Source organism: Anser brachyrhynchus (assembly GCF_964034855.1).
Source record: "Anser brachyrhynchus genome assembly, chromosome: 8".
NCBI classification, from domain to species: Eukaryota; Metazoa; Chordata; class Aves; order Anseriformes; family Anatidae; genus Anser; species Anser brachyrhynchus.
The window spans coordinates 23,911,029-23,923,114 of NC_137702.1; the positions used below are offsets into that span (position 1 = coordinate 23,911,029).

Genomic DNA, 12,086 nt, shown 5'->3' on the forward strand with positions numbered 1-12,086 from the left:
TTCTTTTGGGGTAGCTGTGAGGATTATAGTTAACTAATCTTAAGGGTACATTAATCACAAGTAGGCCTGTATGTGTTTTTGACTAGAAATGTTTCTTGGCAACAAGTGTCGAATTAAGCTGCAGGCATAAGTCTGCTCTTTGAGAGTACAGCTGCAGTAAAATTGGAGTTTTACTATTCATGTATGAGACTTCACAGCTCATTCTACTAGAGGCTGGGAAACTGTACTGTGGTTTTGGAAAATACAGTAACTGCCTTAATTTCACAGGGAAGGAGTGATGTTTTCTTTTGCAGTCCTCCATCATGGAGAAGCTTTGCAGTTTTCTTGGCGTCTTTTACCTTCATCAGTTTTGTCTTATGCGATCGACAGGGTGCTTGCTAACGAACACAAACCACTAATAATGTATTTCCTACCAGAAAGATGCCTAGAGATGTTTTGGATCAGTTGTGTATCAGTATGGGTGTGATTTCATGTATTTACTTTGGCACTCGTTTCAAGCCGGTCGGATGGAGATAGCGTGGCTCCAGGCCCCAGGTCGTGGATTCTGACCGCAGACTGAGGCGAGCTCTTGAAACAGCAGCACTGCGGACAGTGTGTGCTGAGGTAGGGTAGGGCTGGCTGCAGGGCTGGCCTTGGGCACTTGGTTAGGTTCCAGTTAATCTTGTGACTGTGATCTATCGGCTGTGGTTGGGGTGAAAAGAGTAAAATACTATAAATGACTAACCTAGCCTTTTTGGTGGGCATTTCCCTCAGAAGCTGTTGAAGATGGGCTGGGACAATCTGTGACTGATAACCTGAAAAAGGAGTAGGGCATATGATAGCTGACACCTGGCAAAGAGGAAAGGCTTCACTTTTAGTGCCTCATTCATCATGCATCAGCTTCTTCCCGATGAAGTCAGCGGTGCAGGGATGATTCCAAGAAGAGCTCTCCCTTGGGCTTGGCTTGTCCATTGGTGGCAGATTTCTGTGTGACCAGGGCAAGTGTGGACCCGGAGTGCTTTCATGCCACTGGTGATAAATACAGTTCATCACAGGCATAACTTAAAGGATCTGCACTAATTATCTCATTACTCATTTGGCTGAAACTTGAGGATTCAGACAAAGTTAGATTTCATCTGCATGCTGTGTCTATTTATTATTTAGTGATGGTTTTGGAGCTGCTTTTTCTGATTGACCCAGAATGAATACTTGCACTGTGCTCTCGATGATAGATTTTTGTCTCTTTATAACTAGGAGAAATGGAAGAAGAGATGGAAAATCCAGAAATGGTTGATTTGCCAGAGAAACAGAAGCATCAGCTACGACATCGTGAGTTGTTTCTCTCACGACAGTTGGAATCTCTGCCAGCCACACACATTAGGTAATGGCCATCTTCTTCCAGTGCTTTTATTCAAAAAAACAAATGGCATTAATATTATCCAAATAATCTTCAATGTAATATTAAATTTTGTGTACAACTTCAGTAGTACCATCTTGTGAATCACACAAGCATTTAAGATGCATGTATTTTCATAAAATATGTTTCTCTTTTTTAGAGGCAAATGCAGCGTTACTCTGTTAAATGAGACAGAATCCCTTAAATCATATCTGGAACGGGAGGTATGAACCAATTTTGTGAATTGTCGAGCTTGAACACTTTATTTTGGCACAATTTAGGATTGGTGGCTTTTCGCAAGGTTTTAAAAAAGACGGTTCTTTCATTTCTAAGCATACTGCGCATTGGTAGTGGGAAGCATTAAGCTCAATAGAGTTTTCATTCTGATGTAAAACTTTGTGTTTCTAGCAGGACAGACATCCCTGTGGCAAGTAAGCTGTCTCTTCTGTTAAGGGAACCCTTCTTGCTCATCAGCCTGGCAGTCTGAAAGTTCAAAGTGAAGGCTCGTGCCCCCAGGCTAGACAGGGTGGGAGGTGAAGTAACTGTAGAAAAGGGAGCAAGCCAGCAAACTGTACTTCTATGTATTAGCTTTCTCCTGAAATCTTACATATTTATGTTAATATGGTTTAAGCATGATCTCACCTCAGATCTCTGAGGAGCTTAGTTCCCAGTTTTCTGAGCTCAATGTTCAAAATGTTTACCTGTAATCCTCTAATTTTCCACTACAGATGTTTAGATCCTTGAAAAACTACTTGTCAGTTGACTTCCGACTCCTGTAGAAATTTTAGCAATCTGGCTCTTAAAGAGTGCCTCAAACGAACACTTGTAACTGAATTGTCTTGCTGTTAATCACTATTCAGAATACAAATTTGGGGTTTACTTTTTCAGGTGTTTTGTGATTTTAAAAATTGCAATTGCAATCCTTTTTTAATATCTTTATATACCTTTAAATATGGCTAGACCTCTGGCTGCTCTGGGTTATGCGGTCTTGGAATTTGACAATGTGAAAGCTTTATTTTTGGAGATTAGCAGCAGTTTTCTCTTAAACTTTTACTAACAACTAGTAAACAATTTCAGTGTATTATTGTTTGAATAAATCTGCAAGCATTATATTTGGATTTGAAAAAATGTAAATGTTATACAAGAGAGGAAATCTTGTAATTGGAAACAGTAGGGTAACGGTCATTAACTGGCCTTTAAGAAACAAGAAGAAAACAGCTTTATTTTTTTTTGGAAGGAGCATATTGCAGTCTGTCTCATAATTGGGTTTTATTTAAGTGTATTTTTAACTTTCTTTAGTATTTATTTAAATGTAAGATTAATTTTAATCCAATGCTCCAGTTTAAGAGAATTTTAAACAAAGCATAGGGATTAAATAGTCAGGCTTCTCTTTGGAATGTGAAACCAAAAACATGTCGAGTGAGCTCAGGGCTGCCAAATGGCAGTGCATCAAACAAGGGCTGTTGTATTCAGAAATGCTTGTCACCAACTAGCAGCTGAGGATATGCCCATTTGAAAGCAAAAGTTAATCAAATTGAAATTAGTTTTAGATTTACCAGTACCCAACCTTTAAATAGCGTTCCTTCGCAATTGCTCCCCAAACATTTTTATTACCAGCAATTTTACAGGTAGGTGCCTTGAGAAGGGAACTGCCTTCCTCTAATTGTGCAACTGCTTGGTTGCAGATGTAGGAATAGAAGGGGATCTTGTTTTCATCCTTTTGAACTCTCAGAATGCAAGATGAGTGGTGCAGGTTATTTTTAAACCGAGCAGGCACTTAGAGATTTCACAGAATGAGAGAGTTCCCTGAATGTGTCCTGTCACTTAGCACGGTATTTTGCCGTGGTGCAAACTAACTTGGACAGATGGTAAAGAAATTAAAAGCTCAGGAACAGAAATGTGCTTGGGTGGAGGGTAAAGAGATTAAAAAAAGGAGGTACTTGTTGCCGGGTGAATTCCTAGCACTGGATGGTGTTGTTTTGAACTGTTGTTTCTACTTTTTTTTCTTCCTGTTTTTAATCCTCTGCTTTCAGAGTGCTTTTATTTTTTTTATATTTTAATGTGGCTTCTGTCAGTAAAGCATAAGCAGTTCTAGGGAATCTGTCATTTGATTTCTTGTATATTATGACCACTGAAAGTAGGTTTTTGGCCCAAGGCTGTCTTCATTGAAGAAGGTTAAACATGCAGACAGGAATTTTTCGGGAGATAGTAAGCATAGCAAAATTACATTTGTGTTATCTGTTTTTTCATCCTTCCACTCTCTTTCTCGGTCATGCTCCTCACGAGGATTGCACCATTAATTCAGGGAGGGGCAGAAGGGCAACCAGCACCGACTTCTTTACTGTGCCTGGCAAAAGTGGGTTTGTGCAGAATTGAGGAACAGGAGGAAAAAGGGTAAAAAGCAACAAAATACTTGAATTTTGTGTAGACACTGAGTTCTTGAGGAGATCAAGAGAATGGCATAGCCACTTAGGGCAAAAGAGTTAGATTTCCCTATTCTGCAGGAAACTATTTTATATGTACCACTTATTTTACTGTGCTGCTAGGATACCTCCGTGTACTTGTGTGAATTTTGCCTGCTGGGTAGATATCTGGCACTTCTGTTTCTTTTGGTACCCCCTATAAATAAAGCGCTATATAATTAAACTTATCCCCCCGCCCCCTTCACCCCAACTGACTTCACAAGGGTAAGTTTGCAAGCTGTAATAAACTAACCACTCTTTCTGCGCTGTGCTTTCACTTTGAGCCTTTTTTCCAGTGTTTCTGCAGTTGGTGGCTTTGGTTCTTGGCTGTAGCTAATGGTAGCTCCGGGGCTTGGGTCGGGAGGCTCTGAGCATATGTGTCTGTATAACAGTTTGGAGAAGCAGAAAGCCACGGTTTAATTTTAACTCTTGGCAGGTCATTTTATTTTTTTCCAAACATGTTGAATGTTTTCTGGGATCTGAAATTAAAACAGAAAACCCTTCTTTTTCTTGACTGCTGCAAGCTCGACACACACAGTTTTGACAGCTAGAATGAGCATGGAGGGTTTGGAAGAGCCATGTTGTTTTGTTGTGAATATCATTTCGTGAAACCCTTCTGAAAAATCTCACATTTGTATCATGTAATGGTGATCAAGAGCTCACATACACTCTAGTCTACACAGGGATCTGCTCTGCTCCTTGGGCTGTAGTTTGTGTTGGCATTAAACTTACTAATGTTTTCAAAAATCCCCCCAAATTTGTGCGAGCTGAATTTCATGTTTCTATGGAGGAAGATGGTAGTGGTATTGCATTACTTTTAGGGATTGCATTCTGTCTTGTATTCACATTCCTGCCCCATAACTTCCATCTTTTCTCTCTTGGAGAGGCTCCAGCTGGGCAGAAGAGACCAGAGACTTGAACTTCTTTATTTTGTAGAGAACTGCTGCTTGCCTTCCTACTGCCTTCCCTTGCCTCTGCTTCCCAGAAAAGGGTGGAGGAAGAAGGGCAAACAGAAGTGTGTAGCCTGTTCATTTTTTTTTTTTCATTGAGTGAATGTCCTTAGTCTGCTAAATGCACAGCACTAATACACAGAAGAGAAGCATTAGGGCATGTCACAGTCTGTAATATTTTTGGACAAAACCCCTCCATGATGAATGATTTTTCCTGGCCAACAAAGATTGCATTAAGAAATCTCTTTCAGGGTCTGGTCTTCCTTGGAGCCCCCCATGTTATTATACTACGGCGTTGGGTTTGGGCATTTGCTGGGCAATGTGCCTGAAAAGCATTCACATTGCACTGCATATACTTTGCCTTACAACTAGGTGTTTCGGAGCTGGAACGAATAAAACACTGTGTTTAAAAGGTGAAAGCTTGCAAGACGAAACCTTTTCCTACATTTTGTTTATGCGACAATATATCCTCAGTATTGTAATATCTTGAGCTCTGCATGTGTCAGGGAGCAAGAGGCCTAGATTTCTTTATCCAGCTGTAATATAAATGAGTTTTCTTCTACTCTGAAGCTCCCTTCTGATGTTAGGTTGATGTAAATTGACCTCGGTTCCTGTGGGAGTAGGAATCAATTCTGTCAAGAATATTATTGATTTAGGATGCAATTGAATCTCCCAAAATAGAACCCTTCCAGTTCACTTAACTGGGTGTTAGGACAGCATTTTGCCAAGTGTTAGCTATGACTTCTATCCTGTTGTTGTGACAGAACATGAGATTGTTCCTGCCCTTTTGCTGTGGTCAAATAGCATGTTTTCTGCTGGAGCAGATCAGTGCAAATTCCCATCTATCCTCTTGTACTGTGCTCTACTGGTGGTACCGTTTTGTGTGGTGTTTTCTCAGGTAGCAAAGTGGGTTTGGCTGGCTTACTGCACACTCCCCTCACCTATATCTCCCCAATTAACTTTCTTAAATTCTATAATTGCATGGTGGATGCTTTACATGTAAAAAAAAAAAACAAAACAAACAAAAAAAACCAACCGTGGGAGACCTTACCTATGTGAAATCAGTCTTAGATTAATGTGTGCAATTTGCAGGGCTGGGAAAACAAACCTAATGTGTACCTTCGAATCTCTAGCCCATGGAATATTTGCTGTGTACTGGTAAAATTCACAGTGATTCTTCCTTTTTTTTTTTTTTTTTAAAGACATACTGGGGGACTCTGTTTTCCCTTGCCACCTCTTTGTGAGGATGAACAGAGCTTAGAACTGATGTCAGCTTTGTCCTAATTTTTGTTGCGTGCTGTTGACACGTACAAATATAGGGAAAGAGAAAATGAGGTGAACTTGAAAAGAGATGTACTTAAACATGGTGCCTGCTATTTACACAGAAATAAAGGGAAAGGGAAAATGAGCCAGAAACCTGGGATGTGAAAAATGGTGCATACTGTGTTTCTGTTCAGAAACGCTTCTCTTTCCTGGTGACATTGTTACTGTGGATGGAGATTTGGATAGGTTTGTTATCTCATGTCCTAACAGAGCTCTCTTCTTGCCTCATATCCCGTGCTACATACTTGGTCTCTAGTTCCTCACTCAATAGCTATATCTAAGTACTTATCTGTGCAGAAAAGTTTAATTACTTGTACTGTGTAGTTAAAATTATGGCTGTTTTCTTCCTCCCCCCTGGCAGGACATTCTCATTCTGGTGTGACTTTTTGCTTTAATTGTACGTGCTTCCCCAGGTGATGGAAGCCAAGCAGCTTTTTTAGCCTTTTCCTCATCTACTGGAGCAAAAGCAACAAATTAATGTATTACCACCTGCAGCTAGCTGCTGCTGCTGCCAAATCTGCTTCCCGTTGCCCAATAACCAGCAGAAGGACAGATGGCAATTTATGCTTAAGTAGGGGCAGGCAACAGGTTGGTCAGCAGTGCAACCCTGTGACAAGGGAAGGCAACCACATCCCGGTCTTTATTAGCAAGAGAGCAGGGAGCAGGCTGAGGGCAGGGATTTCCACCTCTGCTCATTGCTTGCACAACCGCTTCTGGAGTGCAGTGCCCAGTTTGGGTGCTCCCAGTGCTGTGTCTGGTCCAGCAGAGGGATACAGTGATGGTCTGGGGTTTGATTCCTCTTTGGCATGTTTTGTTGGTGTAGCTGCAACACTCAGAAGTTTTAGTCTGTATCAACGCTTCTCTGCAGATAAGTCACTGGCATCTAATTATTGCCATTTTGATGAACAGCAAAATGCAATTGCACGTCCTAAACCATCTGGTGTTACCAAAAATTACCTTCTGGCCCTCCTGAGCCCTGCTTGTGCAAGATGAGCCATGTTTGCTTCAAGTGCAAATAGTGTATATTGGGGGAGCTGCTGTTGTTTGGGAGAGTTGTTACAGTACAGAAGAAAGAGAGAGGCCGCATTTAACGTTGGGTTTTAAAACTGGTGGTTCATTCATCGCTCGTTCACCCAATTTTAAAATCTATATATAGCTAGTAAGAACAAACTTGCAATGTAAAAGCTTGCTACTATGTATGCAATGCTAAAAATAAAAGTTAATAATACTCTTTTTATTTTTATTTTTTGCTTTTGTTTTATTTTTAGGATTTCTTCTTCTATTCACTAGTATACGATCCTCAACAAAAGACCCTACTCGCTGATAAAGGAGAAATTCGAGTTGGAAACAGATACCAGGCAGATATAACAGACTTATTAAAAGAGGGTAATTTCCATAATTTATTTAAATTCTCCAGAGGCCACATTGGATGCGGCCACCTTTATGTACGTGGCCCCTATGGGGGATGGAGGTTTCTACCGCCAGGTCATGCGTACCCCGATGGCCTGGTTTGTTAGTGACTGAAGCTGCTGCCCACTGAATGCAATTAATTATGTCTCAAACCAGTCTTTAAGTGGGCATTTGTCCAAATCATAAAAGTTGTTGAAACAAATTGAATTAATTGGCTCTCTCGGAGCTTGCACTCGTGTTATTAAGAGACTTCAGAATTTCCATGGGAAGCACACATTTCCAGCACATCTGTAAAGCCTTTGTGTTTTTAATCAAGCCTCACTTCCCTGCACGAGCCCCTCCCAAATTATTGCCAATTAAATGCTGTCTCCCCTCATCAATTTGCCCATTATTGCCGGGTGCCTTTCCTCAGAGCCCCTCCCCATCCAGCGGTGTTGGCTGCCAGCCTCGATTTCTCACCTGCAGAGCAGGCGGGAGGAGGAATTTGCTGCCCTGGCACGGTGTGCAACCTCAGCCAGCCCTGCAGAAGGAGCACGAGGACCCCAGCCTAGGAAGAGGGGCCAGCAGAAGTGACTGTTACTGGTCACCAGATGCTAACTTCAGACTGGTCCTCCTGAGGGAGCACGTGTTGGAAGAGGCTTTGCCAAAGTGTGCAGGCAGAGATAGAAAAGCACCGAGGCTCTTCAGTCTCTGCTTTGGAGTTTTGCTGATACTGTTAGGCTAATGTTAGAACAGGCAAACAGATTGGTCAGGACTCTTGTTTAATTTGTCTGTGGTATTTATTCAGCAGCTGGGCTAGCCTCCTAAGTGAGGATGAACTAATTTGAAAGGCATTTTCTTCCCTCAGCAGGCCAACACGGGGATTCAGAGAAGGATAATCTCCAGATGTTTGAAAAGGAGCGCAAAAAAAAAAAAAAGGCTCAATTGCTCCTGTATTTTTCCATGGTATTTTGGTTTGTGTAGGGTCAGAATAAAAAGAAGCAGGAGGATCTGATGCCACGATTTACCCCTTAGAAAGCAGCTGATGCAGATTGAACCAGCTATTCATTGCCTACTCAGAACATCCAGGAGCATGTTTGTTTTTCTGGAACTGCTGCAGGGTAGAAGAGAAAGAAGAGAGGCTGGGGAGGAGGCTGAAGAGAGGCTGGCTAGCTTAGAGAAGGGTGTACTTGGTTTCCCGCTATTTGCGGCCTTTGAAACCAGTTCTTCTGCACCTGATTGCCTCATTCGGATGAGCTGGGTAGCTGTGTCTGTCAGGCTGGAATTGTCACAGACAAATGGGTGAATGAAATTCTCACTGAGAAGTGTTAGGCAGAATATGTGAGATGGACGGTCAGTTAAATTAATACATTATTATTAAATTTATTTTCCAAACCAGGAAAGTATTTTTATTCCAAAACAGCCATACTGAGTGTTTCTAACTTGTTTTTCAAACAGGTGAGGATGATGGAAGAGATCAGTCAAAACTTGAAACTAAAGTTTGGGAAGCCTTTAACCCGCTAGTAGACAAGCAGATAGACCAGTTCTTGGTGGTAGCACGGTAAGAGCAATTTACCTCTTCTTTGAATAAGTAAATTTTAAATTAAAATTTTTAAAATTTTTAATTAAATTTTAACACTTGTTTTCCAAGCACGTTTTTGTTCTTTTTGCTTTACTAATGTGAATACTGGTTTGGTTGCATGATTCATGTGTTTCATTTTGAAGCAATGGACATGTTACATACGTGCCTTGCTGGGAACTGCATGACTTCAGGAACTCAGATTTACAGTTTTTACTTTCTCAAAGTTAATCACTTACATAAAATCAAAAGTATTTTATGTAAAAACTGTCGTGTAATTGGTGAGGGTTTTCAAATGGGGCAAGTGTGCAGAAGGCGTAGTGAACTAAATTCTTGACAGATCATTACTGTGTCTGTTTTCTTTCTTTTTCAAACCCAGTCACATTTCAACATGCTGTTATAGCTAAGATGTCTGGTAAGGCATTTTTGATGCTGTAGATGTTTTCTAATGCCTAGATTCCAATAGGTAAGCAGAATAAAGTAAAACCCTGCAAATCTGTACAGATGGTGAAATTTATGCTTCTGTTTAAGCCCAAGGCAATCTTTGTCCATTAATGTTAGGTTTTTTAAATGCTCATGAAATTTTTCAGTATTGTGCATTGGTACAAACAGAAGCCTATACCAAAATTTAGGCTCTTGTAGCAACTGGTGGCTGAGTAATTCTAAAAAATTTAAGAAAAAAGGTAATGCTCTCCAACCTCTGTCTTTTAGGTAAGTTTGTAAGATTGTGGAAGCATGGGAGTAAAGTAGTGTGAATAGACGGACAGTTGGACTTTCTGGTGTTTGTAGTATCTAATAGTTTGCTATTAGATACGGGTAGGAAAGGGGTGTGTAAAGTTACAATCTGTCAGTAGTATTTGGCTTGCTGCTCTTGACAGCATGCTGATGGAGCATGGTGTGTGACAGATCTGGACCCTGACTTGCAGGGCAGCCTGTTGCAGCCCAGGGCTTTAGCCCTGGAAAATGGAGTTAAGCCTACATTTCAGGTACTCTCTTGGATTTGGCTCTGGTGCTGTCAGACATCTGCTTCTTGGTTTTTACCCTCTTGAATTATCTTGCTCTTGAATTTTCTGAGTTTTCCTGAGCGTGGCATTGGTGTGTACTTAGTGGGTAAGGTAATGGGATGTCTCCTGAGGAGGTAACATGAGAGCTTGTGCACGAGAATTTGTCTGGACGGGGCCCTCTAGTTCTGACTGGAGCTGTTGAATGATGCAACAAGGGTGCGTTTATGAAATGGCAGTAAATGTTTTCAACATGTTGAATGATACAAGCTTAGGGAAATACTGGAGAAAAAAAAAAAAGGATTGAGGAAAATCGAGGAGCTGGTGAAATGTGTTTTAGGAACTCAAACGTGTATACGCAGAAATACGCAACAATATTGATTTTTTTTCTATGTACTTTGAAGAGAAAGCTTGCTATTATTATGAACTTCAGCCAAAAGTTTTAAAAACAGCTACTCTGAATTGCAGCACTTTAAAACCTTTGTATGGGTGTTTGGGCCTTGCATGAAGTTCCAGTAACGGGGAGCTGAGAATGAAAGTAGGTAGGTTAAGATGGAAAAATGTGTTAATTGCTGTCCAGATTGAAGAAAATCTGACAGTTCAGAATCTATCAGTACATTTTTGTCTTTAGTTAAGCATGTGCTTTTTGTTCTCTAGGCTTTTTTTTAAGGTTCATAAAATCTTTAGTGTTATGTCTACACTAAGGAATCACCATAAAATTTAAGCTCTTGAAGTTTCACTGTGCTGCTTACACAATACATCGCTGTTTCCCTTGACCTGTGCCAACAGTAAATTCAAACTTGCTGAACTAAGTGATTTATGGGTAACAGATTAATTCTACTTAATCAGGTGGACGTAGGGAAATGGATGAAAGTGGGGAGAGGATAATCTCCACCAGCAGCGCGGAACAAGCGGATGAAGGAGCGATGGGGAGAGCTGGAATGTTTCCAGCGAAGGGTATTCCAGCTTCTTGACAAGCCTGCAGTTTCACAGTTGCTTCTAATCAAGTGAAGTACAAGATACCACCACCACCACCGCCAAGAAGCTCATTTGCTGGGCTGTTTTTCAGCAGCGTTAATTTAAATTTGCCACTCGGCCATGCAGTTTTGGTGTTAGGAAGTCCTAGAAGGAAGCCAGAGGGTAGAATTGCCCCCATGGATGGGCCTTTGCACTTGCCTTGGTTTAGAGTGACTGCGGAGCTGCTTTGTGATGGTGGTTTCCACCTCGTGCAGGCTTTTGGTGGTGATGCTGTTTTTAGTAGTTCTGGCTGTTTGCTGCTGCCTGCTCGGTTTGCTGAGAGCTGCTTGAGGCTGCCTGCTGCAAAGAGTTGCTGAACAGATCAGCATAAAGATTGCTTCTGCCCAGAATCAGCAAAGTGATCCAGCATATAATTAGGTGTACACACACACACACACACACACACGTTCTGGAGACGGGGAATCCATGAACCAGGGACGGGGATGAGTGGGTAGGAGGCTGGGGAGGAGGTGAGCTGTGGGCGTGCACCAAAACCTGGGTGAGGGAGGCAGCTTTGGCTTTTGGCCAAACTCCATTATTTGACGGACTCCTGCCTAAGTATTTACCTTTCCTCCTCTAATGCACTGCTTGGCACTAGAGTTTTCCCCCCTGTGCACTCAAACTAGTCTGGGAAAGCAATCCGAGTGGGGGGAAAAATGGATTTTTTTTGTTGTTGTTGTAGCTGCTCAGAGGAGTTCAGCTCTAGTTCACCGTGCAAGAGCATTCCCAACTGTGTGCCACGATAAGCATCGAGGGCAGAGGGAATTACTGGAACCAATGTTCCTGTTAAAGATTTCTCCAGCTAATTTCTTTAGGGATAAAATGAGGAGCATGGGAATTGTGGCCTAACGAGCAGGAGCGGCTGGCATTGGGAAGCATTTGAGAATTGCTATACTCCTATGCGGTCTATATAATATATGCACTTACAGCATTATACTATGTTGTAAAATAAAGACTATTTTAATTTGAGACTTAGGAAAGTGATTGTTA

General features: G+C 41.4%; 1 protein-coding gene across 8 annotated transcripts in view; it reads left to right on the forward strand.

Moving 5' to 3' along the window:
- The window catches only part of MTA1 (metastasis associated 1), an 81,741-nt gene that overhangs the window by 26,496 nt on the left and 43,159 nt on the right, over positions 1 to 12,086 (forward strand). For all 8 annotated transcript variants that reach the window (XM_080602078.1, XM_080602080.1, XM_080602083.1 and 5 more), the window contains exons 4-7: positions 1,234 to 1,360; positions 1,536 to 1,599; positions 7,379 to 7,496; positions 8,958 to 9,060. In XM_080602078.1, the coding sequence (XP_080458204.1) occupies positions 1,234 to 1,360; positions 1,536 to 1,599; positions 7,379 to 7,496; positions 8,958 to 9,060 (412 nt within the window). The remainder of the gene's footprint in view (positions 1 to 1,233; positions 1,361 to 1,535; positions 1,600 to 7,378; positions 7,497 to 8,957; positions 9,061 to 12,086) is intronic.